This window comes from Peromyscus maniculatus, chromosome 1 (assembly GCF_049852395.1).
Source record: "Peromyscus maniculatus bairdii isolate BWxNUB_F1_BW_parent chromosome 1, HU_Pman_BW_mat_3.1, whole genome shotgun sequence".
NCBI classification, from domain to species: domain Eukaryota; kingdom Metazoa; phylum Chordata; class Mammalia; order Rodentia; family Cricetidae; genus Peromyscus; species Peromyscus maniculatus.
Genome location: NC_134852.1, coordinates 133,478,052 through 133,503,068, shown reverse-complemented (window position 1 = coordinate 133,503,068; position 25,017 = coordinate 133,478,052). Strand labels below are relative to the sequence as shown.

Here is a 25,017-nt window from a genome sequence, read left to right as displayed (position 1 = left end):
TCCTTTATCAAGTCTTGTGCCCTGGACATAATTGCCTGTGCTCTCTTTTCCTGTGGTTGGCAGCAAGGATGTGTTTGCAGCAGCATCTCTACAAATATGTGAGAAATGCTCCCACAGTGCACTGTTCCTCAGTGATGGGCTTTTAGCTCATCTTCTGGGACTCCTTCCCTCTGCATGAGGTTGGTCCATCAGCAATTGCAGTGCCATTAGGAGACACACAGTTGTATAGGGATCATAACAGCCACTTGTTACACACGCCCGACTCTGAATTCTAGTAAATTTTCCATCACCCTGAGTAAGATCCCTCATGCCCTTTGAGAGTGAAACCCGATAACCATTCCACCCAGCCAACTGCTAATCCACTTACTGCTCCTGTCAGTGGCTTTTTCTGGCCATTTTCAAAGTGCCAGGAGTGGTAACAATTCAGGTTGGAACCACTGTTTTTCGCTTTATTTTTTCATCTCTGTTCACTGGGGCTGGAGTGGCTCACTACAAACAGGAGACCCCTCCAAGAGCTACCATTTACATCAGCTGTGTGCTAAAGCTTTGTGAGCTGAATTGGGAACTCAGTGGTCATCTATAACTTGATTTCTGTGGAAACTCACTTTCCAAAGTCAAGATGTACCAGCACCGAGTTAGCTGCGTAGGGGTGGACAGCTGACCACTTAAATTTGTGGTCTTTTGGCTGTGTGTGTGTGTGTGTGTGTGTGTGTGTGTAGACCCTAGAGCCTCTCATATCTCTTCTATACTAGGTAATTAATTGCTCAGCCACTAAGAGACTGCTGGAGACTTTCTGTGTGGTTTTCAGTTCCTCCTGGCCTCTTGCTGCCTTACATAGCAATAAATAGGTCCCCTTCCTGTAACTTCACCCAGCTATGGTGACCGCGTTCTGTCTGCCTTGCAGCATCTTGTATGTTTCTTACCTGTTCTGACTGCTAGAAGAAAAGTTGCAATCTGAAAATCTCATCCAGGGCCAGGCGGGCGACACAAACTGCTGACATGGGCTAGGGAATGAGGTACTTGGGGAGTCCTCGAGGACACCACCGAGAAAAGTGCAGTGTGCTGGTGGCAGAGAAGATGCCCTGGACCTTGCCATAGGCAAGAAGTTTTGGTGGAGCTTTGAGACTTAGGCCACGTGGTTAGAGTAGAGCTAGCAAATAGATTCCATTTCATGTGCCAGAGGGGAAAAGGCCAGCGAGCAAACAGAAAGCTGTGGACACGCTCACATATGTAAGAGAACGATAAAATGTCACTGTGGGGCTTAGTCATTCACTGAGATTCAAATAACAGTCTGAAAAGATTGTTAGGGTTGATAAGGCTTTGTGTCTTTTAAAGTAAAAAGTAAATAGTTTAACTCCAGTGTAGAGAAGCTGACCAAACAGTATGCCTTGGATTCAGAGTTTAGAGGTGTTAGCTCGCCGCCCGTGCCATGGCTTACATCCTTTCTGTCTGCTCTTCCCCAGGAGAAGCACCTTCCTCTTTACACGCCATGCATGGGAGCTCCCTGCCCCCGTATGACCCCTTAGAGTTCTGCGAACTCAGGACTTTGAAACTACTTAGTGGGATGTATAACAAATTGTTTGATGCTTAAAGTAGGACAGGGGCTTTTACTTTTAAAAGTCCAATTCAGTAGATTTCAGATTCCTCTTAGCAGCTCAAGAAGACAGCAGAGCTGGTGAGAGAAAACAGTAAGAACTTAGCCCGCGCCTGCAGCTCTCTGGGTTTTGGAAGCGTTTGTAACAGGAGATGATAATGTTGCGCAAACGTGAATTTCTAGGGACTGAAACCCACTTTATGTGCAGTTGTCCTGTGATTTCACTGTCTGTCATGATGTGTGCGGTGTCCGGCTGTGGAGAGCACTGGGATGGATGCCTTGATCGGCTAGAGCTTCCTTGTTCTTCACAGATAACTAGAATTAAAATCAGTTTATTAAAAATTATTTCAACATTCTGTGGTGGTTCTTTTTCATTACATATCAAAGTGGATGTATGCACAGGACTGTGATCTTACATATGAGCATATAACCGGAAGCCAGCTGTGTGGTCTCGGGGACAATGGGATGGCCTTGATGTTTGGTGTTAGGATTGGTACCCCATCTGTATACTTGCTTACCCCAGTTAGCACATCAGGGCTGGAAATATGAGCCTCGGCTCTGAAAAGAATCAATTTGGTGAAGTCTTGGCAGTGAAATCCGTGTGTTATCTATGGTTCCTTTTGGCAGCGCTGAGCAACTGTAGCACTGTGTGGTCTGCAGGCCTGGAACATTTCTTTCCTGGTCTTTCCAGAAGAAAATGAGCTGAGTCCTTCTTTATATAGAGAGCTGTCCTGGTTTGTTAATAAACAGAGAGAAAACAGTTTACTGTCTCTGTGCTGAAGGATGGGGAGGGGGGTGGAATGAGGAGAGACCTACTTCCTCATTCCGTTTGTCACCACTGTCTCCAGCCCTGAGCTGTGCCTCTGCTTTGGGGCTGTGTTAGAAGTTCAGACACCGCCATTCATCGTAGTTAGTAGGCACGTCTTGAATATAATGCATAATATTGAGAAAGAAAATAGAACTGATACTAGCCCCATATACCAGTCCACAGAGTGATGCCAAGAAAGCTAGCTTTCAAGGTCTCTGCTGAGCCCAGTCAAAGTTGCTGTGTGGACCAGGTTGGCATGTGCTTTCTGCAAATGCCCTGATAGTGAGTACCTGGAGCCCTGATGACACACTAACTCAGCTCTGCCCCAGCAGCCATAGATAGTATAAAGCAGTGAGGCCTGGCTGTGCTCCAGTAGACTTTATTTATAGACCATGTTTATTTGTCCTAGACTCATTTCTGTTGCTGTGATAAAACACCCTGACCAAAAACAACTTGATGAAGGAAAGGGTTTATTTGTTTTGTAATTCCAGGTCCTAGTCCATCCTTGAGGAGAAAACAAGCTGCGAGCTTAAGCATATGATCACATCACATCCACAGTCAAGAGCAGAGAGACACGGGTGCCCCATGTTGTCTGCTTATTGCTGTTTCTAGGCTTGCTTTTCCCCTTACATTGTTCAGGATCCCCTGTCTAGGGAATGGTGCTACCCACAATGGGCTGGGTCCTTCTGTATCGATCAACAATCAAAACAATCTCCCACAGACATGCCCACAAGCCACCCTATCTAGACAGTTCCTCAATTGAGGCGTTCTTCTCAGATGATTTCAAGTTGTGGCAAGTTGAAGTTTAACACCATATATATATATATATATATAACACCATCACACATATACAGACACATGCATGCTGACATTTGAATTTCAAGTACTATAAAACCTCCTCCTCCTCCCCCTCCTCCCCCTCCTCCTCCTCCTCCTCTTCCTTCTTCCTATTTAAAAATACAAACTCTCTTAGCTTCTGACTGGCTTTGGCATGCAGATGTAGCTTGCTGAACTCTGAAGTAAACAAACCACTATATAAGGCTTGAGGATGAGGTGCGCTGGGTTTAATTTGAATCTCTGCCTCTAATGCTGTGGCTGTAGGCAAGTTACTTCCAGAGCCTCACTTTGCTCATCCTGAAATGGAGGTAGTAGTAGCTGCCACCTCGTAGAGTTGTTGTAAGAATTGAGTGAGAGACCAGAGGTGGGGCAGCTCATCAGGGCCTAAGATACACCCAGCAAGCTTAGCTGTGATGTCTCAGCCACCAGTGGGGCTCTTAGAGGTATCCTACAGCCTTTGTAGAATTCTTTGTGATATGGAGGTTGATACTCTGGACCTGACTTAAGTCACAGTCAGGTAGACTCCACAGAAAGGTGGAGGACTTGGGAAACACTGCCTTAATTTCATTCAGTGACGATCAGTGCGTCTAAATGGTGATAGCACATGTAGGCGTTCAGCACACTAGGCCCTGAAAGCAGTGAGGTAGGCTGAAGGTTCTGACCCGTGAGAATGCTCCTCAGGTGTGTCTGCCCATCGGGACCTATGTGGGTAGGTGTCATATATGCATGATTCCATATTTGTGTGAGTGTGTCATTGAAATCAGGTTCTTCAGCCTTGGCACTGGCCATATGTAGGATCTGTGGTGGCAAAAGGATGCCTCCTGTCTCTACGGGCGTCCACACCGTCATCTCCAGAACCTGTGCGTGTGTGACTTGGTTAGAGCAGAAGGGAGCCAAGGCCGTCCACATATGGAGGGGCAATTACACTGGGTTTACAGGTGGACCCCTTGTCATCACGAGGATCTGTAACTATGGAAGGAGGAGGTCACTGACAGTTCTGTGGAGGAGGCTGTGACTGGGAAGAAAAGCACAGAGTACACATTGCGTGTTGCTGGCCTGAACAGTACAGGAAAAGGGCCAAGGAATGTGGGTGGCTTCCAGGAGCTGGAAAGGGAAGGAAGTGGATTCTCCTCTGAGTGTCCAGAAAAGAGCCTGGCAGTGCTAACACCTGGATTTCTGCCCAGTGAGCCCTACTTTGAACTTTTGACCTTCAGAATGACAAGATAATGCATGTGTATTTTTAAGCTACTCAGTTTGTGGCAGTCTGTTCCAGCAGCAGTGGGGAACTAATGCAAGCTGTTGACTCTGACCCTGGTTCTCTACACTGATTAGCAGAAAACAGCTTGTTGGGACGATTGGCCAACACATCTTCCACTCTCCAGACACCAGTTGCAGCCTCCCAGCACAAGCTCAAACTAGATGCCCTCAGGGTGTTAGGGTGGTGGTAAGGCGACTGGTAACCCTTACCATGACAGTCACTTCTGGTTGGGAATCACTAGTTTAAGTTTAGAGCAACGCAGGGAAAGATAGATATAATCTTAATACAGCTGGGGCTGGCATTAAACTTGCTGTTAGCTGAGGATGGCCTTGAACTCCTGATCTCCTGCCTCCCCAGTGTGAGCACTGGATTCAGGCCTGCAGTACCATCCTCATTTCTTTGCTCCTAATTTTTTAAAATTTTACTTTGAAAAATAATGCCCTGGCTGGGTTTTAGTCATTGTGGGTTTTACTGGGGCAGGCAGTCCTCTACTCCGTGTCTGCTTTTCTGCCTAGTTCCAGTGGAATCTTTTATTGCCTCCTTTGAAGTAAAAGTTTGTTTTTGGCAGAACCCACCCATCATCCAGTGAGGATCCCTCAGCCCCTGCTGTGTGGCAGGTAAATTCTGCACTCAGGGCAGCACGGGAGGAGTGGTGGCTGCTCTCAGAGACGGAATGCCACAGTCAGGGCAGCAGTGCCCAGTGCTTGGAAGCTCACAAGTGTGCACTTCCGGGTCACTAGCCATGACTAGGAAGCCTGTGGTTCCCATAACAGATGTTCTAGGCAAGTGTTTGTGTAGTGGTGCGCATCGCAGGAGACAAGAGGGCAGTTTACAACAGTGGCATTTGGTGTGTGGGTGTCACCGGACATCAGTCCATGACTCCATGTGAGTATTGTCAAACCAACTAGAAGGTTTTTATGCACCACCCTGAGCATTTTCTGCTTTTGTAAGTTGAATGCTTCAGTTTGGAAATACTCATGTTTTTCTCTTTGCCCACTAAGTGGGCTGAATAAAGCTTGCTGTTGGCCATAACTGGAGGGCTGAATGTTCCCAGACCTCATCCAGGGCCAGGAAAGCATGTGAAGGCACACACAACACCCCTCTGAGGCCTTGAGAGTTCTATAGGGAGAAATCTTAAGACTTCAGAAAAACTACGGGAAAAATCCTGCCTGGGGAGGTAGTAGTTTAGAGTGATGTACAGTGGCTCAGCAGATCAGAGCACATGCTGAACAAACATGACCTTAGTTTAAATATCCCCAGCAGCCACATAAAAGTCTGTAACTCCTGTAAGGGGGCACAGAGACCAACAGATTCCTGGAGCTTAATTGCCACTCAACCAAAACTGTGACCTCCAGGTCTCATTGATAGAAGACACCTGATGTCCTTTTCTGGCCTCCCTATACACACATGTATGCATACATGCATATAACACACATACAAATTTTAAAAAAGAAAAAGAAAAAATCCTCTGTGTGGAATAAGCTGTATGTGAATGCTTTGTGAGACGGCAGAGTGGCCTGCATAGGAAAAAACAAGCCCCCGAGTAGCATGGCGAGTGGGAAGTTCCTTCCTGAGTGTTATTGTTTCCAGTTACAGACAGGAAACTTCGGAGTATTTTCAAGCACAGAACATTGAACACAAAGAGGCTCTGACAGTACAGAGTTGAAATCGGTAGCAAGATGTCTGGCTCAAAACTCTTGCTTAGCAAACATCTTGTACAATTGGCTTGTTTTGTACAGTTGTTTTTTATTCCCACCTTTAGATGTCTTAGTTCAATCCATTGTACCCAATCTTTGTTCTAACAAGTTAAAGATAATGGCAATCAGTCAGAGTTTGCACAATTCACATTTACCTTGTGAGAAAGCACTTTAGTCAGTAAATATAATACACCTTAGGAAATCTTGCAAATTTTTATAGCTGGTTCGCTTCCGTACTGAGTGTGCACTTCAGCCGGGATTCTGAATAATTGCTGGCCTTCTCCCAGGTAAGAATTTTACATCTCTGGTAAAGATGAATGCCTTAAGTAATTGTTCCTAAAAACAGAAAGGAGACTGTTAGGAAATAGGAAGGGACCACCAAGTAGGGCTGGAGAATATACATTGAGTAGTGTAAGTAAAATTGAAGTCTTTTATACACGTGTTGGACAGTGTCACCAATATACACTAATGAAAAACAATTGAGCATAGAGCCCTGGACCATCATCACCTTAAGAGGGCAGACTGGATCACTGGACCATTTTTGGTGGTGAGGACACTAGTGATTCTCAACTGAAGTAGAGCTAGCACAGGCCAGCAGAGAATCCCTGTGTGGAGGAAGCTGTTCATTTGCCAATTACACTCCACAAACAGAATAAGCAATTTAAAACAATGTTTCCTAATTTCTAGGTCGTTTTTAATAATTTCAGTGAACTCTAGTATCTGACTAAGATCCACATTGATTCATTTTCTAAAAGTAATTTTGTAAATGTAGTAAGAAGTATCCACAAAGACAAAAACAGGCAGATTCATTTTTAAACAGTATGTTGTTAACTCTTTAACATAATACATACATTGTATTTCTCAGCTTCCAATACTTTACAGATCAATTGTCCATAAATTCAGTCATTTATTTTTAAATTATTTTATTTTATGTATGTGAATGTTTTGCCTGTATTTATATCTGTATACCATGTGCTTACCTGATGCCTGAGGAAGCCAAAAGAAAGCATTGGATCTCCTAGAACTGGAGTTATAGGCAATTGTGTGGGCGCTAGAAATTGAACTCAGGCCCTCTGGAAGAATAGCCAGTGTTCCTAACCTCTGAGCCATCTCTGCCGTTCCATCTCTAAATTTAAAGCAAATGATCCAGTTAATTTGGCAAAAGGATACTAATATTGCAGATTTCCTTTCTATTTTGGGTACTTTGAGGGCTTGAATATTTTGTTACTCTGTTAGCTATTGTAGATACTGATAGTTGCACCCATTGCCTTAAGCAATAGCTAATTCTAACCATACAAAGCTCACCATATAAAAATATAAGTAACACACTGGTTTGTTTGTTTTTGTTTCTTGTTTTTTGAGACAGGGTTTGCATCTTTCCTTGAACTCACTCTGTAGCCCAGGCTAGCCTTGAACTCACAGAGATCAGCCTGCTTTTGCCTCTCACGTGCTGGGATTGAAGGTGTGTGCCACCACCGTCTGGCAACACACTGTTTTTAAAATGTCAGGTGGGTGAGCTGTTGAGGTGGTTCAGTCTTGAAAGCTCTTGCTGTGCAAGCCTGAGGATCTACATTTGATTTCCCCGAGCACCCACAGAAAAAGCAAAATGTGGTGGTTCACACCAGTGTTGAGGAGGTGGAGATTGCTGACCGGCCTGGCAGAATTGGAGAGCTCTGATCCAAAACAATAAGGTGGAGGTCCAAGAAGACACCTGACCTCAACTTCTGCCTCTCCACTATTTGGGCGAGGATCATAGTTTATTGATAAATTGTTTGCCTGATTGCAAAGCCCCAAGCCTGATCTTCAACACAACTAGGAGAGAGAGAGAGAGAGAGAGAGAGAGAGAGAGAGAGAGAGAGAGAGAGAGAGAGAGAGAGAGAGAGAGAGAGAGGCATGTAATTGTAAGAGAGACAGACTTGTCACCAAATACAGTAGGTTCTCCCTCTACTTTTCTAGAGAGTCTCCAGCCCCAGAAGCAGCTAATAAGGAATTACAGCCATTTATTATGACAGTGACTTCTATTTGTGTTTATAAACAGTATGTGTAAACTGCTATTCTTGGATTAGAGGACTCTTGTAGACTCTCTCCCTACTTCTGCTCCGCTATTCTCCCGGTACAGTCATGGTATAATTTTTGGCTATATTGCTATTTGATATTTGAATTATTAGAATTAATCATTTGTACCTCAGTATAGTGTATTGTGACTGTCTTCCTAATGAGCCTTTCATTTTTAGGGTTTTTTTGTAAAAGTTATTACTTGCTTTGTGTTTATGTTTGCTTACTTTTATTTGTCGTTATTGTAGAGACCCACAGAGGTTTCCTAGTGAGAACTTACTCAGGGTCTGAGAATCTAAGCCTACTTTACCAGGCAGGGCTGCATAAGGTGATGATTTGACCACGGGCATGGTTACCAGGTGTTTGGAAGGGTCTACACTTGGTTGTGCAGTGTGCTTTGATCTAGCAAGGGGGAGGTCTTTTGCCCTGCCCCTTGGCATTGTTATAAAAAGCCCTTTTGAAGAAGGGGCCATTGGGTTTTGATCCAGGTCCTCTCGAAGCTATCCTGTGTTTCTTTCTCCTCTTCACTATCTTTCTATCTAAAAGTTTCTTATCCCTCTCTCCTCCTCATAGGAACCCTTTTAAAAGGTGGAAGCTGGCCTCCCACACATTATTATATCACTGTGCTTATAAATATATAAGTCTTAAAAACCTAGATCTCCAAAATTTAAAAAAGGATAGTATGATAATATACCTCTATAGTCCCAACACTTGGAAGGTAGAAGCAGGAGGACCAGAAAAAAGTTCAAGACCATACTAACTGCATAATGAGGCCAGCCTGGGCTACGTAAGATTCTGCTTCAAAAAACAAAACCAAAACAAACTTAAAAATAAAAAATTTCAAGCAACCAAAAATTTAAAAAGCAGTAATTTGAATTGTTTGTGGTGATTGTATTGTATTTATTTTTCTGTTTTTGTACTTTCAGTCCTAGGGGTTGAACCTAGGGCCTTGTGTATGCCAGGCTTTATCTAAGCTGTACCCAGCCCTCATGTTTGATTTCAAGTCTTCCTGTAGGAGGTCACTGAACAAGGAAGTGGAGAAAACCACACACAGTGGACCAGCTAAAGCACACCTCTAAGTTACGTTGAAAGCCCACAGTGGGATTAGAACAAGATTCACTCTGCTTATTTATTATGTGTTAGATATTCGTTTTTTTAAAACAACAGATTTGCTCTTCTCACTTTTATTCCCTTCTTTTAGATTTGTGAGAATGTTTAATAGGCCTTGGGACTAAGCAGCTTCAGAATTGAAGTAGGTTCAGACCAAAGCTTACAGGGCCCTGTACAGATTTCTGGGTCCTGATGAGAGAGGAAAAAGGAAAAGTTATATACAATCCAGGATGGCCTTTTACTAAAGGAGGGACGAGGCTGTTGGCAAGAGATGGGTCTCATGCCAGGTGCTCTCCCTCAAGACTAACCTCAGGCCTCTTTTGAAGTACATGCTTGATCTCCTAGTGTGTGTGTGTGTGGGGGGGCTGTTGCATTTCCCTGCACTTCAGCAATGTCCAAGCCACTCAAGCCAAGGCTGAGAGTGCTGACTGCTGCTCTGGACCTCCTTTATGGAGTTCAGAGCTCCACTCCTGCTCACTGGGGCTTTGGCTCTCTCTGCAGCCTCTGCTCCTCTGGTCCAGGGAGGCATTTGAATCAGGGCAGAGTTCTGGTGACCTGCAGAATGTGGTAAGTGAGCCACTCCTCTAGGCCTCCAGGTTAACTGGGGCACTGCGTCACACCTGGTGCTGGAATCTTCGGTAGCAATGCCCATTGCAGTAAACACGCCACTGGCCCCAGCGTAGGCTGGAGGGGCACTGATACTTCTCTCCTTTGCTCACACATGGGCTACTCTGAGCCGTGTTTTCAGGTCATTCTAATGGTCTCCCTCACTTTTTGGCCAGTTTTTCCTTCTTTTATATTGGGTCAAGACTAAGATTATGCAGCCCTACATTCTGCCATAGTTTATTAAAAAGTAATTTCTGCCTGGCGGTGGTGGCACACGCTTTTAGTCCCAGCACCTGGGAGGCAGAGCCAGGCGGATCTCTGTGAGTTCGAGGCCAGCCTGATCTACAGAGTGAGATCCAGGACAGGCATCAAAACTACACAGAGAAACCCTGTCTTGGAAAAGCAAAAAAAAAAAAAAAAAAAAAAGTCATTTCTGCAAGGTATGTGGTGCACGCCTTTAGCCCCAGCATTTGGGAGTCAGGATCTCTAAATTTGAGACCAGCCAGGTCTACATAGTAAGTTCTGGGCCAGTGTTCCATAGTGAGACCCTGTCTTGAAAGTCAGGGAGGGCCTCCAATTTCTAGTTCATTGGGCCTCTTCTAAACTCCCCTAACTATTCAGAATTTTCTTTTTCCTTGAAACTCTCCTTGTTCGTTTTTAATGGAAATTTGGTAGGTATTGCAAACAATTTCTCAAATCATTAATTGAACCACAATCCCAAAATAATACTTTAGACTCTAGTAATTTCGGGTTTTATATGTCAATAAGCAGCCCTGTGAACTGCAGAGAAAAGCATTCTCTGCTTGTGACAAAGTACTGGCAAGGACTTTGAGGAAAGAGTGGCTGGTGAGATGCTCAGTGGGTAAGGTGCTTGCCAAGGGATTGTGAGGACCAGACTTGAGGCACCCCAGCCATCAGGTAAAAAAACTGGTGAGTGTGGTAGCCTGATGTGGCATCCTCAGGACAAGACTCCTTGCTAGATTAGCTGGATCCATAAGCTCTGGGTTCAAGTGGGAGACACTGATTCAGTATATAAGGTGAGGAACAATGGAGGAAGACACTAGGCATCGACCCCTGGCTTTCACATGCATGTATACCTGTGCACACATGTGCTTCCATACACTTGGGAACATGGACACATATGCACATACACCCATGTCAAACAAATAAGGAAGAAAGGTTTATTTTGGCTCATGGCTTCATAGGTTTAAGTCCTTGGTTGCTTGGCTCTGTTGCTTTGGGCCTGTGGTGGCACAGAATATCGTGGGAATACAAGCAAGACCTGCTCACTGCATGGTGTCAAGACAAAACAAAACAAAACAAAACAAAACAAAAACATAAACAAGAGAGACGGGAAAGGGCTGGGATCCCCAAGTCTTACCCAAGGGCTGCCCAGTGACCTAGCTTCTCCAACTAGGCCAGATCTACTGAGAGTTACCTTCCTAAAATTGGCAGCCAGCCTTTAGCAATTGGGTCTCTGGGCAGTTTTCTTCAGCTTTGTACTCCAGCAGCCTAGGCATGCCTTCTTCTGATAGCTGTCTGCATCCCATTCTCTGTGAAGTTCAGCGAATCTAGTAGTTGCTCTGAGCACTACAGAGAGAACCCTGGCAACTAGCTTTGTTTCTCTTTGAAATTAAAGGAGGAACGTTTGCTACTGTGGTGTGTGAGGCCCAAGCTTTGGAGATTTAGGACAGACTTTTCTCGTAGGGCTGGCTGTGAAAACTTAGAGATGATCATTTTAGTGCCTGAAGTTGAGCCGTCAGAAGATGGTTCTCAAAGCACCGCCTGTGTGGATTTCCATAATGCAGGGCCGCACTCTGGACACACAGAGTCAGTCTAGAATCTCTGTGACCAGCCCTGGAGAAAGGCTGTGAGTGACTCTCCACAGCAGGCTGAGGGCTGCTGCCCCACACCATGGCCTCTTGTGTTGGATTGCTGTTCAGGCTTTTTGTTTGGTTTCGCTTAAGTTGCCCTCTGATGTAAATTTCCTCCTGCCTGTTCAGTTGGAAATCCCCAGTTACCCATATTTAAGTTTCACAGGTTACTTTTCCTGCACTTCTAATTCTGATTTTCATTTTTCCCATAGAGCTGAGAAAACAGAAGTCCTCAGTGAAGATCTGCTACAGGTAACAAAATACATTTTTTTCCCTCTGGACTAGGGATCACATCCCAGGCCACATGCATGCTGGGCAAGAGTTCTACCACAGAGCTACACCACTAGCTGTCTTCTTTTTTAAGACAGGGTCTCACTGCTTGGCCCAGACTGGCCTTGAACTTACTCTGTGCCCTTCCAGGCCTTGAACTTGAATCCTCCTGCCTTAGCCTCTGATGAGGTCTTCACCTCCAGGGCTGTCAAAATAGTCTTAAAACTGTCTCTTTAAAGACATGAAATGAAAACAAATGGTAGATCTAGGACTGGCAGTGTGACTCTGGTAAGGCACTTCCTAGCATGCACAAGCCCTGTGTTCCCAGCCTAACGAAGGAGATGGTTAGAAGGGGGGACTTGGGGGCCGGGGTGACATACACATGGTGAGACTTGGCACTTGTGAGGCCTTTCACTTCTTCTTTCTAGGTGGAAGAGAATCACTAATTAGCAGGGGGTTGAATAGGGACGGTGAGGCATGGGATGGGATGGTGAGAGGAAGGGGATCCGAAACCCTCTGTCATGTTGTGGAGTTCACATGGGGCTAGTCCTGCTCCCAAGTGCCAGGTGTTGGGATGGGGTGGGGCCCGGTCAGTCCACTGGCATGGTGGCCTGGCCACAGGCCCTGGGCAGGCTGCCACTCTGATCCACTGCTGTGATGTTTTCCCTGATGGGACAGGTCCTGCCCACTGCTGGAGGCCCCAGTGGCTCCAACCTAGAGCTTTGGCGATCCTCTCTTGTTCATGCTGTTTCTCCCCATCTCTGGGCTGCTTGGGTCTTGGGAGTTTAGGCTTGTGTTGATATGGCCAGATCTAGCATAATCACCTGGAGGTCTGGGATGCTTCGTGTTGTCAGCTCAGACCTTCCTTTTCCTGCCAGGAGACTTTGGCCCCGGCCACTGTATTCCATCTGTCAAGAAGTTTCCCTGACTTTGGTCTTGGAGAAGACACTGGGGCCTTTTATGTTTCATCTCTGTTCACATCTCCACAACTGCAGAAGGCTCAGGGTGGGCGAGCCTCGGCTGCATGGAGTCTGTTAACCTGTTCGTCCTGTCTGCTTGCCTTGTGGTTCCTTCGCTTACACAGCGGTCTGTCTACTCAAGTGAGGCTCTAAAGACCAAGAGTCTGGTCCCAGAAGACTGCCTATCCCTCCCCGTGGAGAAAAGGAGCTGGGAGAAGTCAGAAAGGGCTTCCTTCCACCACAGCCTGTCAAACATCTCAAATTGTGTCAGCCACCATTTTGGTTTCCGTGGACAGATTAATTCTGGATGTCCTCATACAAAACAATGCAACATTTGAACTTCGCTTGTGCACATCCTTTTGATGGCATCCCTATTTATTTATTCACTTACAGTGGGCAAGTACTCTGCCACTTAGCCTCATCCCAGCCTCGTCTGTACTTTAAATCCCTCTTGATTATTCACAGAGCCTTAAAAGATGTTAGTGCTGTGTGCATAGTTCTTATGCTGTGTTGTTTGGAGAACAGCAGCAAAAGTACACACATGATCTTGCAAAAAATTTTTTTCTTTGAATGTTATTTAATCCATGGTGTTAAATCCATGGATGTGGAGGGCCACTTGAGCTGGGTTTTGGTGCTGGGAATTGAGATCTACAGCAGTAGAAGCCTCTGTTTTTCCCTCTAGCATGGTACATTTTTAAAAGCTCTTTTTTTTTTTTTTTTTTTTTTTTTTTTTTTTTTCCAAAAAAAGGCAGGGAGGTTCTAAGTTCAAGGCCAGCCTCTGCTATATAGTCAGACCTTGTCTCAGAAAACAAAACAAGAAAGATTTGTTAAAGAATTACATTCTTGACAGTTCTTAGTTTTGGGCATGTATCTTAAATTCATTTTCTGACTTCCTGAAGTACTGTTTGTGTTGGCCAAGTTTTAGCTAGGTTTTCATACCATCCTGCCCCAGTAATATACATGATCTCATTTAATCCTTGAAGTTCTGAGATTAGGCCCTTGCAGCTGGAGGAGGACCGAGGCCTGATGGCACTCAGGGGTAGCTGTCCAGTATTGTCTGTGGGCTGTGAAGGCTTTGCCCCCTCTGAAACACACTGGTTTGGTAACACAGACTGTTCTTTGTTGTCTGTTGCTAAGTGCTACAGATGTTTTCCCTCTCTCTTTTCTGCTGTTTCTAATTTGAAGGAGGAAAAAAACAAACAAACAAACAATGGTTTCCAGTGCTAACTGTACTTCCAGGTCTGCCTCCAACTGGCCCTGTGGCCTAGGGTTGAGTTAGTCCCCCAGTGTCTAAGTTTCCACCATTGTCCAGTGAGGATGTTGACAGTCTCTGCCCCATGGGCTAATGGGAGGACTAAGGAGAAAATGAACCAAATGGTGGGGAGCCCTGACAGTGGACCCCGAGAGAGGGGGTTTGATTTTGCTCTGTTCGATACTCCAGGCCACCAGCAATGTATTGCTAGCCTGCCTCTGAGGTAACACTGCCTTCTCCCCCATCTCTGTCTGCCAGAGCTGCCTTTTATTTTAGTAGTATGGTGATGCCCCAGAAGGCTGTGAATCTCAGCAGGCAGAGACTGGAATGTATTCCCTGTTGCTTTTCTAATACCAGGCACAGGAGAGTACTAGGTACTTGTCCACCATAGTCAAAAGTAGAAACCTTCTGATCCTGTGGCAGCCACTGGACCAGGCACGTGGGGGAGACCAGTGAACAAAACAGACAGGGTTCCTGTCCTCATGGCGTTGACATGTTGGTAAAAAGTTCCAGGAGTCCAGTGATTCATTTGCTCTTGTGGCAGATGGAGACTGCTGGGTTTCTGATGCTCTGACCTGTGGCCACTGTAGATGGGGCGGTGCTATGGCACGTGCTCCTGAATGTCAACTTGTCTACAGGTCACAGTCCTGATGAATGGGGCTTGGACCTGAAGAGAAGCTACGAGTGTCCAGGTACCTTTGAGAAACAGGCACCAAGCAGACTAGGGGCCCAAATGTATTCTGCTTTGAGTTTGCTGACTTTTCATGAGAATAGAAAGCGTCCCGGAGGCTTGCTCTCACTCTTCATGAGTCATCAGGACACACATTTTTGGCATTCCTTCCTGTAACAAGCAGCCCTCTTTGCCATAAACAGCTATATTCCAGCAGTCTTATTTTCAGAGGCTATTCAAGATGTGTGGGTCTCTGGATCAGTATTTCTTACTGCTGGGTGTCCATTCTGCTGAGGGGGCCCCTTTAAAACAGGAACCAAAACCTATCTGAAACCTAATGTGGAAGAAGGTTTTGGATACTGATCTTGTTTTGGTTGTGCTACATAGATTTTGGGTCTGCTGCCCTGTGGGGAAAACCCCATTGCCCATGCTTCTGGTGCTGCTATTGACTTTTCCCATGTGACTGTAAATAGGAGTTTGTTTGATTGGACCAGAACTTTGATGGTGCTCTGGCCAGGAAACTGACTGCCACTACTTGGCCTCATAGACATAGTCATGATTGTCTTTTTAGCCTGAGGAGATTCAGCTTTGGAGGGGTCTAGAACATTTAAGTATAAGGAAATCAGCTCTGTGCTTTCCTGGAGATACTGACATCTTGAGGAGTAGAGTACTCCTTGCATCTAATAGGTAGAGGCCAGAGATGCTGCTGAACACACTACAGTGTACAGGACAGCCTCCTGCAACCCAGCACTCTAGGTGTCAGCAGCGAGAACCATGGTGTGAGTGAATAGGAGCTGTCTGTCAACACCCAAGAGCTGTGGAGTTTTACTGCAGCTTGCTTTTCCTGCCTCCATGCACACACCAAACGTGGAAGACACTAAATTTCTCCTTAAGACCTTTAAATGGCTCTTTGTTTCTGCTTTGACAGATCGAACGGCGCCTGGACACTGTGCGGTCGATGTGCCACCATTCGCATAAGCGTTTGATAGCATGCTTCCAGGGTCAGCATGGCACCGATGCCGAGAGGAGACATGTGAGTATTAGATGCATCTGGGAGCCGCATTCAAATGACAGTTCAGTGACACACCGGGAAGCCAGCGTTTGTGGCTTCGTTAGTCACCAGACATCACAGAAGGAAGAGCTCGGCTGTCTGCAAATATCTGTGTCACCCTTCTTTTGTTTCCCACGGCTACTTACAGGGCACAAGGTCTTCCCTGGCTTGCACAACAGTTAGGATTCTGCAGCTATGTAAATTGAGTGGACATTTGCATACACTTGTGGGTCCGGGAATGCTTGCTTGCTTTGGTCTGCCTCCCAGAGGCAGGAGGCACTGCTTCTGTCCCCACTGCTCCTCCTCCAGCCTGCCTTCTGCACCACTGACCTGCCATCCTTGTCTCCGCCCTCCTGTAGCTGCCTTGCTAGTCAGCCCTGTGACTCTCGTTGTGGATATCTTTAAGTTCCTCGTCCCTACCTGCTCTGTAAGGTGAGACCTGGTTATCACGAATACCTGAACTGAACTGTGTGGGCCGTCATCCTGGTTCCCTTCTGAACCATATTTCCTGCCTCCGGTTTTCATCCTTTCCAGTCAGTCTTCGGTCTGATTATCAGAGTCAGTTGCCAAGGTGGGAAGATGCTAAATATTCTGTGGTGCTGGTAGCATACCTGGACACATGGAGGTGCCCAGAAAACTAGTGGGGGGGTCTGCTGGTTACCATTGCCTAGAATACAATCCGGACTCTTTGGCATGACTTAAACTCTGTATTCTAATCCCATTTTGCCTCACAGCTTCTTCGTTCCTTGCTTCTTCTCATTCCCACCTCAGTCCAGCCACATCATACCCAGCAGTCCCGAAATAAATCTATGTCCTTTACACAGCCATGTCCCATCTTTTTCTGTTGTCTGCCCAACTGTCACTCCTATTCATTAAAAACAAACCAAAATTTTTTTTATCAAATATCTACTGTGTTCGAGTGCTAGAGATACAAAATGGATAAATGCTCATGGCCCATTTGGGCGATGGGTGCTGCCATTGAGTAACTGTGAAACAACACAGTGAAGAAAACGTGCATAGGATGCTGTGGGAGGGCTGAGAGGAGAGAGCAGAGGAAGTAGTCAGGTGGGCTTCTTGGAGGGCTCAGTGCCTGGCTGTGAAGAGGAGACTTACTGGTGGTAGTGGGTACATGCCAGCAGTGGGAGCAAGGGTCTGCATCCTCATTTCTGAAATGTCTCGTACCTTAGTGTTTTGTCACAACCTCAAGCAAATGTGCCAAAGAAAAGGCTCTTTGAAGAGTCAAGAAGAGTTGCCATGACAGTGGTGAAAAAAATTAGGAATCCTCAGGAGAGCGGATACCGTGGAGAGGGGCTCCAGGAAACAGATACAACTCCCAAGGGCACAGAAATAGCTCCACCCCATGGGAAAAGACAAAGGGTGGGAAGAGAGATGGAGAGCAGCTTTCTCAGCTCTGTGAGCCTCCGTGGACGGCAGAACTCACGGAGTGAGCCTATAGGAGCACCCAGCTGTTGGCACACGTGTCACCAGTGGACAGCTTTTCAGTTCCCTCTGGTGACAGAAGAGCTGTTCACCCCTGGGGAGCCTGGTTCTTCTCCATGGAGTTTCAGTGTGGATAGATGCTTTTATTAATAAGATGATTCATCCAGCAGAATTTCCTTGTTTATGTATTCCAGGAAACAGGATCACGGCTGTAGAGTTAGGGATCATGAATGACATTTACAAAATAGGTTCTTCGTAATTTTCCCCTCCACAGACCCATGGAGTTCTAGAATTACACGAAGTCTGCCTCCTGATTACTACATTTATCTTATGTTTCATCTCTTTATGAAAAGAGCTCACCTAAACCATGAATTATCTTTAGTTATGCTCATATCTTTCTGTTCTGAGTGCATGGCAGCCAATAGTGGTCTCTCTGTGGTTGCTGGGAATCAAACCCAGGTCCTCTGGAAGAGCAACAAGTACCTTTAACTGCTGAGACATCTCTCCAGCCAGCGCATGGATAAACTTCAATTCAGAATGCACAAAAGAACATGAGTGAAGTTTGTCCCAGTCTTGTCCCTTCCCTCCCCCTACCAGAACCACCACATTGGTACTTTCTTGGATAGCTGTCTAGAAGTACTCCCAAATGGCACAAGCCAATGCATGCAGGAAAGCAGGCAATAGGCACTCTCTGACATTTGTCCTTTTCCCTGGGAAGACAGAATGAGATGGCTTTGCAGAGTGAAAGCATCATTTTGCAAGCACCATGTTGTTAGAAGCAGCCTCTGTTACTTTCCAGGCCTCTCCTACATATACTCTGAGATAACGCCAGCCACACTGGGGCTCCTATTGCTGATCACTGCTGTATCCGACCTCTGTGAGGCTCCAGGCTAGCCACTTCACCTCTGGGTCTGAGTTCCCTGGTCAAATGATCCTGCTGCTGATTAAGAACAGATCTCTGATAGGAAAATGATTGGCTTTGTGCTTAGAAACACCACAAAAGTTGTTCAGATATTTTTAGATATTTAAAGCTGAATTTTAGGACTGTCGCCAAATAAGACCCAGATTAAGAATGTTCTAGCCTAAGTTTTGCAGTTGAGCATTTTACTACATTTACTTGTGATGATATTTAGAGAACAAGGTCTATTCGTAGAACACAATCTGAAACTCTGGAATCTGGGGGCTTAGGGCTCTACCTCAGCTGGTCGAGTACTGGCCTGGCATGCATGAAGCCCTGGCTTCAGTCCCCAGCACCACGAAGACTGGGTGTGGCAGTACTTGCCTGTAATTATAGCACCCCGGGATCAGAAGTTCAAAGTCATCCTTGGCTACGTAGTGAGTTCAAGGCCAGCTCAGGATCTAGGAAACCCTGTCTCAAAAACAAACAAGGAAGGCCTGGCAAGATGGCTCAGCGGATAAAGGTGCTTGCCATCCTTGATGGCCTGAGTTCAATCCCAGGAGCCCACAAGGCAGAAGGAGAGAACAGGCTCTGTCTTCTGACTTCCACATTGGCATTGGTGCAGCTGCACCCTCCCACTCACAATAAACGAGGGTTTTTTGTTTGTTTTGCTTTGTTTCGAGACAGGGTTTCTCTGTGTAGTTTTGGTGCCTGTCCTGGAACTCACTCTGTAGACCAGGCTGGCCTCGAACTCACAGAGATCCGCCTGGCTCTGCCTCACAAGTGCTGGGATTAAAGTCGTGTGCCACCGCCACCTGGCGAATTATTTTTTAATAATTTTAACTTTTAATTAAAAAATTAAAATCTGAATCCAGAATGCCTTGAAATGTATGAGTACAGACTTTGGACCATTTCATATTTTTAGATTTTCAACTTGGGGATGTTTAGCCAGTAAAGGCAGTGCACATATTCCAAAGTCTAAACATCTGAAACACTTGTTGGTCTCAGGATTTCAGATAAGGGATACTCAGTCTCTATGCACCTGATTAATTAGTAACAGTAATAGCAGCAGCAACAGTAGCAGCTGCTGAGCCCCTGGTGAGCACACCCCATGTGGGGGCACTCCCCATGTGCTGAACACACCCTGTGTGCCAGGCACCTAAGTTAATTTAGTTCAAGGACAGCCACAGGCTGAGCCACAGGGACAGCTCTCTTCCTTGTGCAGGTTGCCTGGAGGGCAGGGGTACAAAGAGTGACCCGAAGCAGCCCAGTGAGAACAAAACATCAGATAAAAACCCACCTTGTCTTTGCCTTACAGAAAAAGCTTCCTCTGACAGCGCTCGCCCAAAACATGCAGGAGGCTTCAGCCCAGCTCGAAGAGTCTCTCTTGGGGTAAGAGCGGTGCTTCTGGGGACCCTTGGCCTGGAGGTGGGGGAGGTGGGCAGCTGTTGTATCTGGCAGCCACCATAGGAATTGGAAACACAACAGTGGGGGCTCTATCATGGGGGGAGGAGCAACTGGGGTGCTGGGGATGTCTTTCTCTACTAGGAGCTTGGGGGGAATTGGGTGAAAAGGGGGCCACACCCAAGGGGTCAGGATTGTTCCCCAGTGCTTGCATATGAACTTGTGCACTTGCCCATGCCAGTGTAGGCTCAGAGTTAGTACCTGCAAGTCCTTCTCAGTCCTTCAGACTCACTTACTTTCACAATGGCCGTCAAGACACAGAAGGTGGTGGTGGTCTCAAAAGAATGAATTTCCTGAATTATTTGGCTTATGTGGTGGTTGTTTTAACTTCAAAATGTTATACCTAGTTTATTTTCTTTTTAAATATACTTTTATTTTTAATCAACACAGATAATTGTATACTTATGGGTCTATGGTGGTATGATGTATAATCATTATATCTGGATAATTGGAATGCGTATCACCACACACACACATGCTCGTGCACACACACACATGTGCGTGTGCATGTGTGTTTAGACCATTTTAAGTCTTTTCTCCAAGTCTTTTGAAATTAAAGCCTGTGCAGGTTTCCATCTTGGCTTCCTGTACTACCGTCATTTCCTCACAGCAGTGATGCTGTGTACAAGCCCAGGGCTGAATTCTCCCCAAGTCCTAGTTCACTTAGCCTTCAGAACAGCCTAGGAGGTAGGCAGTACTAATGCTTCCATTTTACAGATGAGGGACGCTGGCAAGAGAAGGGTAGGGAGACTGCCTGAGACCACACAGCTGCAGAGTACAAAGCCTGTATTCAAACTGTTCAGCTTGGCTGTGATACCACAGCCACCTCGCACCACACCACACCCTTTCTGTTGCCGAAAGAGCTCCCCAGAGAGCTGGAGGGGCATGGTGCAGAAGAAAGGCAAGAGGAGGACTGGGCCACTGGAGTGACACCCGCTGTGTATTTAAGGAAAACAAAAAGAAGTAGTGATGATGTTCAAGTGGTACCGTGTTCTTGGCCCGTGGGGCCAGCCATTTCATGTGCAGTTGAGAACCTTGTCTCTGTGTGGTGTTGGGGAGGAAGCCACGTCTGTACTGGGTAAGCTGGAGACCGAGTTTTGGTGTTAACTCTAGAGGAAGCATTGCTAAGGCTAGACTCAGTAACAGACACAGAACCACACAGAGTGCGTGACCTTTTGCACATGTTAAAGTTTTTTCAGGGTATTTTGAGAACACTCATCTCATCTGACCCGAGAGCCTACTTCTTTGAGTTGTAACCTTGCTGTTCACACTTCCTCTCCCTCCACATTAAGTCCATGTCAGAGCTAGTCCTTCCCTCCCTCCCTCCCTCCAGCCTCCTGTTCTCAGGTTGGGCCTGCTACACTCTAGACAAGAACTGCATCAGTGAGCCACTTTCAGTCTCAGTTCATTTCCTTTGAAAGCACAAAGCTGGCCTTGTATTTCAGGTGACAATGTACAGGCATACATTGTAATGGCTTTATTGGGGAGTGCTCTGCTGTGTTCCTGTCACAGAGCAGAATACAGCCACATGACAGACCTTCTTTAACGAGTGCATGGTTGTTGTTTGGTATCTTGTCCCTAAAGGAAGATGCTGGAGACCTGTGGGGATGCTGAGAATCAGCTGGCTCTTGAGCTCTCACAGCACGAAGTCTTTGTGGAGAAGGAGATAGTAGACCCTTTCTACAGCATAGCAGAGGTGGGTTCTTGTGCTGCCTAGCCGGCCGGGGATCAGATAGTAAACGGTTAGTGTGGGCCTAAAATTTTAAGTCATCAGCAGCTTTAATGTAGAACTTTGGGAAAGTAAGGGAAGTTTGTATCTAAAAGAAAACCTTTGTAAAGAGGTTATTGCTCTTGGAAGAATTCAGCTAAAATCCCCAGGTGAATCTATGTGGTCTGTTCTTCCTTCCAGGTGGAGATTCCCAACATCCAAAAGCAGAGGAAACAGCTTGCTAAACTGGTGTTGGACTGGGATTCAGTCAGAGCGAGGTAAGGTGATGCTGTGAGGGTAGTGATGAGTGCAGCAGAATTCTGTCCTGTGGTCAGCATTCAGGCCTATCAGACAGATACCTCAGTCACTGACCAGGTCACAGCCTCTTCCAAGTGTGTCAGTGGGGATGTTGTTAGAACATCCTGAACTAAGTGTATTAACAGGAAAAGGGCTGGGGACTGACACTCCCAAAGTCAAAGCTCTCAAGACATTGGAGTTGAGGGATAATAGACCTGTGATCCTGACAGCTCATGAGAGCCTCCCCAGGTCTTAAACCTCCATGATCAAGAAGGAAAGGACTCACTGAATGCTGTGAGTTCTGGTGGCTCTGGGCGGGGTGAAGGGATCTCTGGTAGCAGTGCCTCGGAGAGCAGCTCCTGCTCTGGAGTCTGTGGCTGTGCTGTGCTGCATTTCCTTATTTCTCGATGTCTCTGAATCAGGACCCACTGATGGGGTGTGGGTGAAGGAGAAAAAATGTCAGAAACCAGTGGTTCACTATGTCTGGTTTAATAAATGATAAGAGGGGTAGCTGTCGAGTCAGTGTCACTTCCCACATGGCAGGTGTCAATCCATCTGTTACTAATTTGATTCCCTACCAGTCCTCCCTTTCCTCCTCTTTATTTTCAGCAAATATTGCTTGCTTCCCACTTAGTGCAGAGGCCCCTTGTAACTAGCTGGAAACCAGGATGGGTCCGATACAAACACCCTCTGTTTCTGTGAAGGGGACTGTTTCACAGAGAAGCTGGGACCAACACAAGCTGTCTGTATGATTTGCTCCGTGCCCTAGAGATAGCAGGGGACAGGACCAGTGCTGACGGGGAGTTCTGCTGTGTCCTTGTTGTGTATACACGTGTGTCTAGATCCCCGCATGATAGTGAGACCAGGGGTGTGCCCCCTACATACATTTTTGCTCAGAAAAGAATGTCTGCTACTTAATTAAGTGAGGTTGTGTGTGCCCTTCACTGTGTGTGACTAAGCGAAATAGGCTATCTCTCAGGGCATCAACATCTCAAGCACATGTGCCCTACGATATCCAACCCTGACTCTTATGTCCATAGTCATACTCACTTAGTTAACTCAAGCGGGTATTGGAGAAACTGCAGTGGATGAGTCTTCCTTACTTGCCTTTACTTGTTCCTGTGGCTCTGCAGAAAATGGGATCTTAATGCAGTGAGCCTCTGTGATACGTGGTCTGCAAATGATTGTGCCTATTCCTCCTTTTTGTTTTGTTTTTGATGTGCTGGGATTAAAGGTGTGCCACCATGCCCGGCTGCTTGTCCCTTCTTTTACTCCCTGTATTAGTTCTGCAAGGTAGACAGTGTCCTTCAGCTTCACCTAACAGATGAGACAACCCAGGCAGAGGTTAGACTTCAGGCCACACAGCTCCATAAGCTGGAACTGCTCCTCAAACAACACTCCAGATTCTGTGCTTTTCTCAAAGCCAGCACTGGCCGTTTTGCTTCTGTGGACATGGAAAGCTTCCTGTGCATCATCCTGGGAATGAGGAAGTGGGTACAATATGGCAGGGCAGGGCAGGGCAGCGGACCGAGAAGCTTAATAAGTTGTTAGTGTGTTTTCATGCTGTGTGTGCATACTATCGATATTTAGATTTTCAGTGAGACCAGACTGTCCATATTCACAGGGTCAAAGCAGAAATAATGGTATAGATCCATTATTCACATCTGTCCCTCTGCTATTACTATGTGTGTCTGAAATGCTTTCATAGCCACAGGGTTGAAGTTCTAGCTTTTACTGCTAAAAGCAATCACAGGTCTCAGATGATAGAAAGGTGCATCATAAGGCATCCTCAAGAGCAGGGACTTGTTCTCAGAATATAGGGAACATTCCAGATGTGCTTCATGGCAAGGACTCAATGATTGGGCCCTGCACAAAAGAGGTTCCACAGATTGTGTTCCAGCAGTGGTGCTGTGTGACACAGAATATGCTTGGTTAGGCCACTCCTCAGCACTGCAGGAGTCCTGCCTTGAGGAGAAGCTAGCACCTGTTTTTGCTTGCTGCTGTTCTAGAGGCTAAACATAAGAAGGAGGAAGGCTGCCATTGTAGGGGAGTCAGGCTGGGGGAAGGGTCTTCTCTTCAAGGCCTGACTCTGTTAGAATTTGCACAGCTCCTTCTCAGTCTGACTCTTCCTGTTTTGCAGGTGGAACCAAGCACACAAGTCTTCAGGAACCAACTTTCAGGGGCTTCCATCCAAAATAGACACCCTAAAGGAAGAGATGGATGAAGCTGGGAATAAAGTTGAACAGTGCAAGGTATGGGAATTCCCTTGTTGGGGTAAACCTTTAGCTGTTTGTTGTTTTCTGTAAATAATGGGCAAAAAGTCATGTTATAAATTCTTCCTTCAGTGATTTACCTAGTTCGTATCAGAATACTATGAATGATACTGAAAAGTAGTTTTTATTTTATTATTTCTATTTGTTCTTCTCTCATACATTATATCCTGACTACAGTTTAGTTTTTCTTTTCTTCTTCTTCTTTTTTTTTTTTCAGTTTTTATTTTCTAATACTATACATTATTTTATAATAAAAAAATACATTTTTAAAAATCCAGGTGGGGTCTGGAGAGATGCGCAGTGGTTAAAGATTACATATTGCTCTTGCAGAGGACCTGAATTCTGTTCCTAGCACCCACATTGGGTGACTCAGCCACCTGCCAGGTGAACTCTCCAGGGAGTAGCACCCTCTTCTGGCTTCTGCAGACACCTGCGCTCAAATGCTCATACCCATACACAGCACATTCACATAGCTAACATAAGTATAAATAAATAGAATAGATCTTAATGCAAGTGGGATGTTTAAGGAAAACTTGACTGGGCTTATTTAAAATAACCAGTTGAGAAAGAGGGAAAGAAACTAAATATAATATAAAGTTATAATTCAAATGACAGGTGGTGGTATAAAGACAGAGCAGTATAATAGTATAGGTTTTCTGATATAAACATGACATCTATTATATAGTAAATTGGTCATATTTACTTTAGTAAGGGAAGGATTTTGTTTGTTTGTTTGTTTGTTTTTAGGTAGGGTCTCACTATGTAGCCCTGACTGTTTTAGAAATCACTATGTAGATCAGACTGGCTTCAACTCACAGAGATCCCCGCCTGCCTCTTATTCCCAAATGCTAGGATTAAAGGCATGGGTCACTATTCCAGGGAGGAAGGATTTTTTT

The 25,017-nt window shown here is 45.7% G+C and overlaps 1 protein-coding gene across 10 annotated transcripts in view; it reads left to right on the top strand.

Moving 5' to 3' along the window:
* Arhgap17 (Rho GTPase activating protein 17) overlaps nucleotides 1–25,017 on the top strand; it is an 87,775-nt gene that overhangs the window by 26,215 nt on the left and 36,543 nt on the right. For all 10 annotated transcript variants that reach the window (XR_013044713.1, XR_013044710.1, XM_076551839.1 and 7 more), the window contains exons 2-7: nucleotides 12,052–12,091; nucleotides 15,919–16,023; nucleotides 19,698–19,771; nucleotides 21,428–21,539; nucleotides 21,753–21,829; nucleotides 23,989–24,100. Coding sequence is in view for 7 of the 10 variants with exons in the window: in XM_076551818.1 (XP_076407933.1) it covers nucleotides 12,052–12,091; nucleotides 15,919–16,023; nucleotides 19,698–19,771; nucleotides 21,428–21,539; nucleotides 21,753–21,829; nucleotides 23,989–24,100 (520 nt within the window). In the remaining 3 variants the exon portion in view is untranslated. The remainder of the gene's footprint in view (nucleotides 1–12,051; nucleotides 12,092–15,918; nucleotides 16,024–19,697; nucleotides 19,772–21,427; nucleotides 21,540–21,752; nucleotides 21,830–23,988; nucleotides 24,101–25,017) is intronic.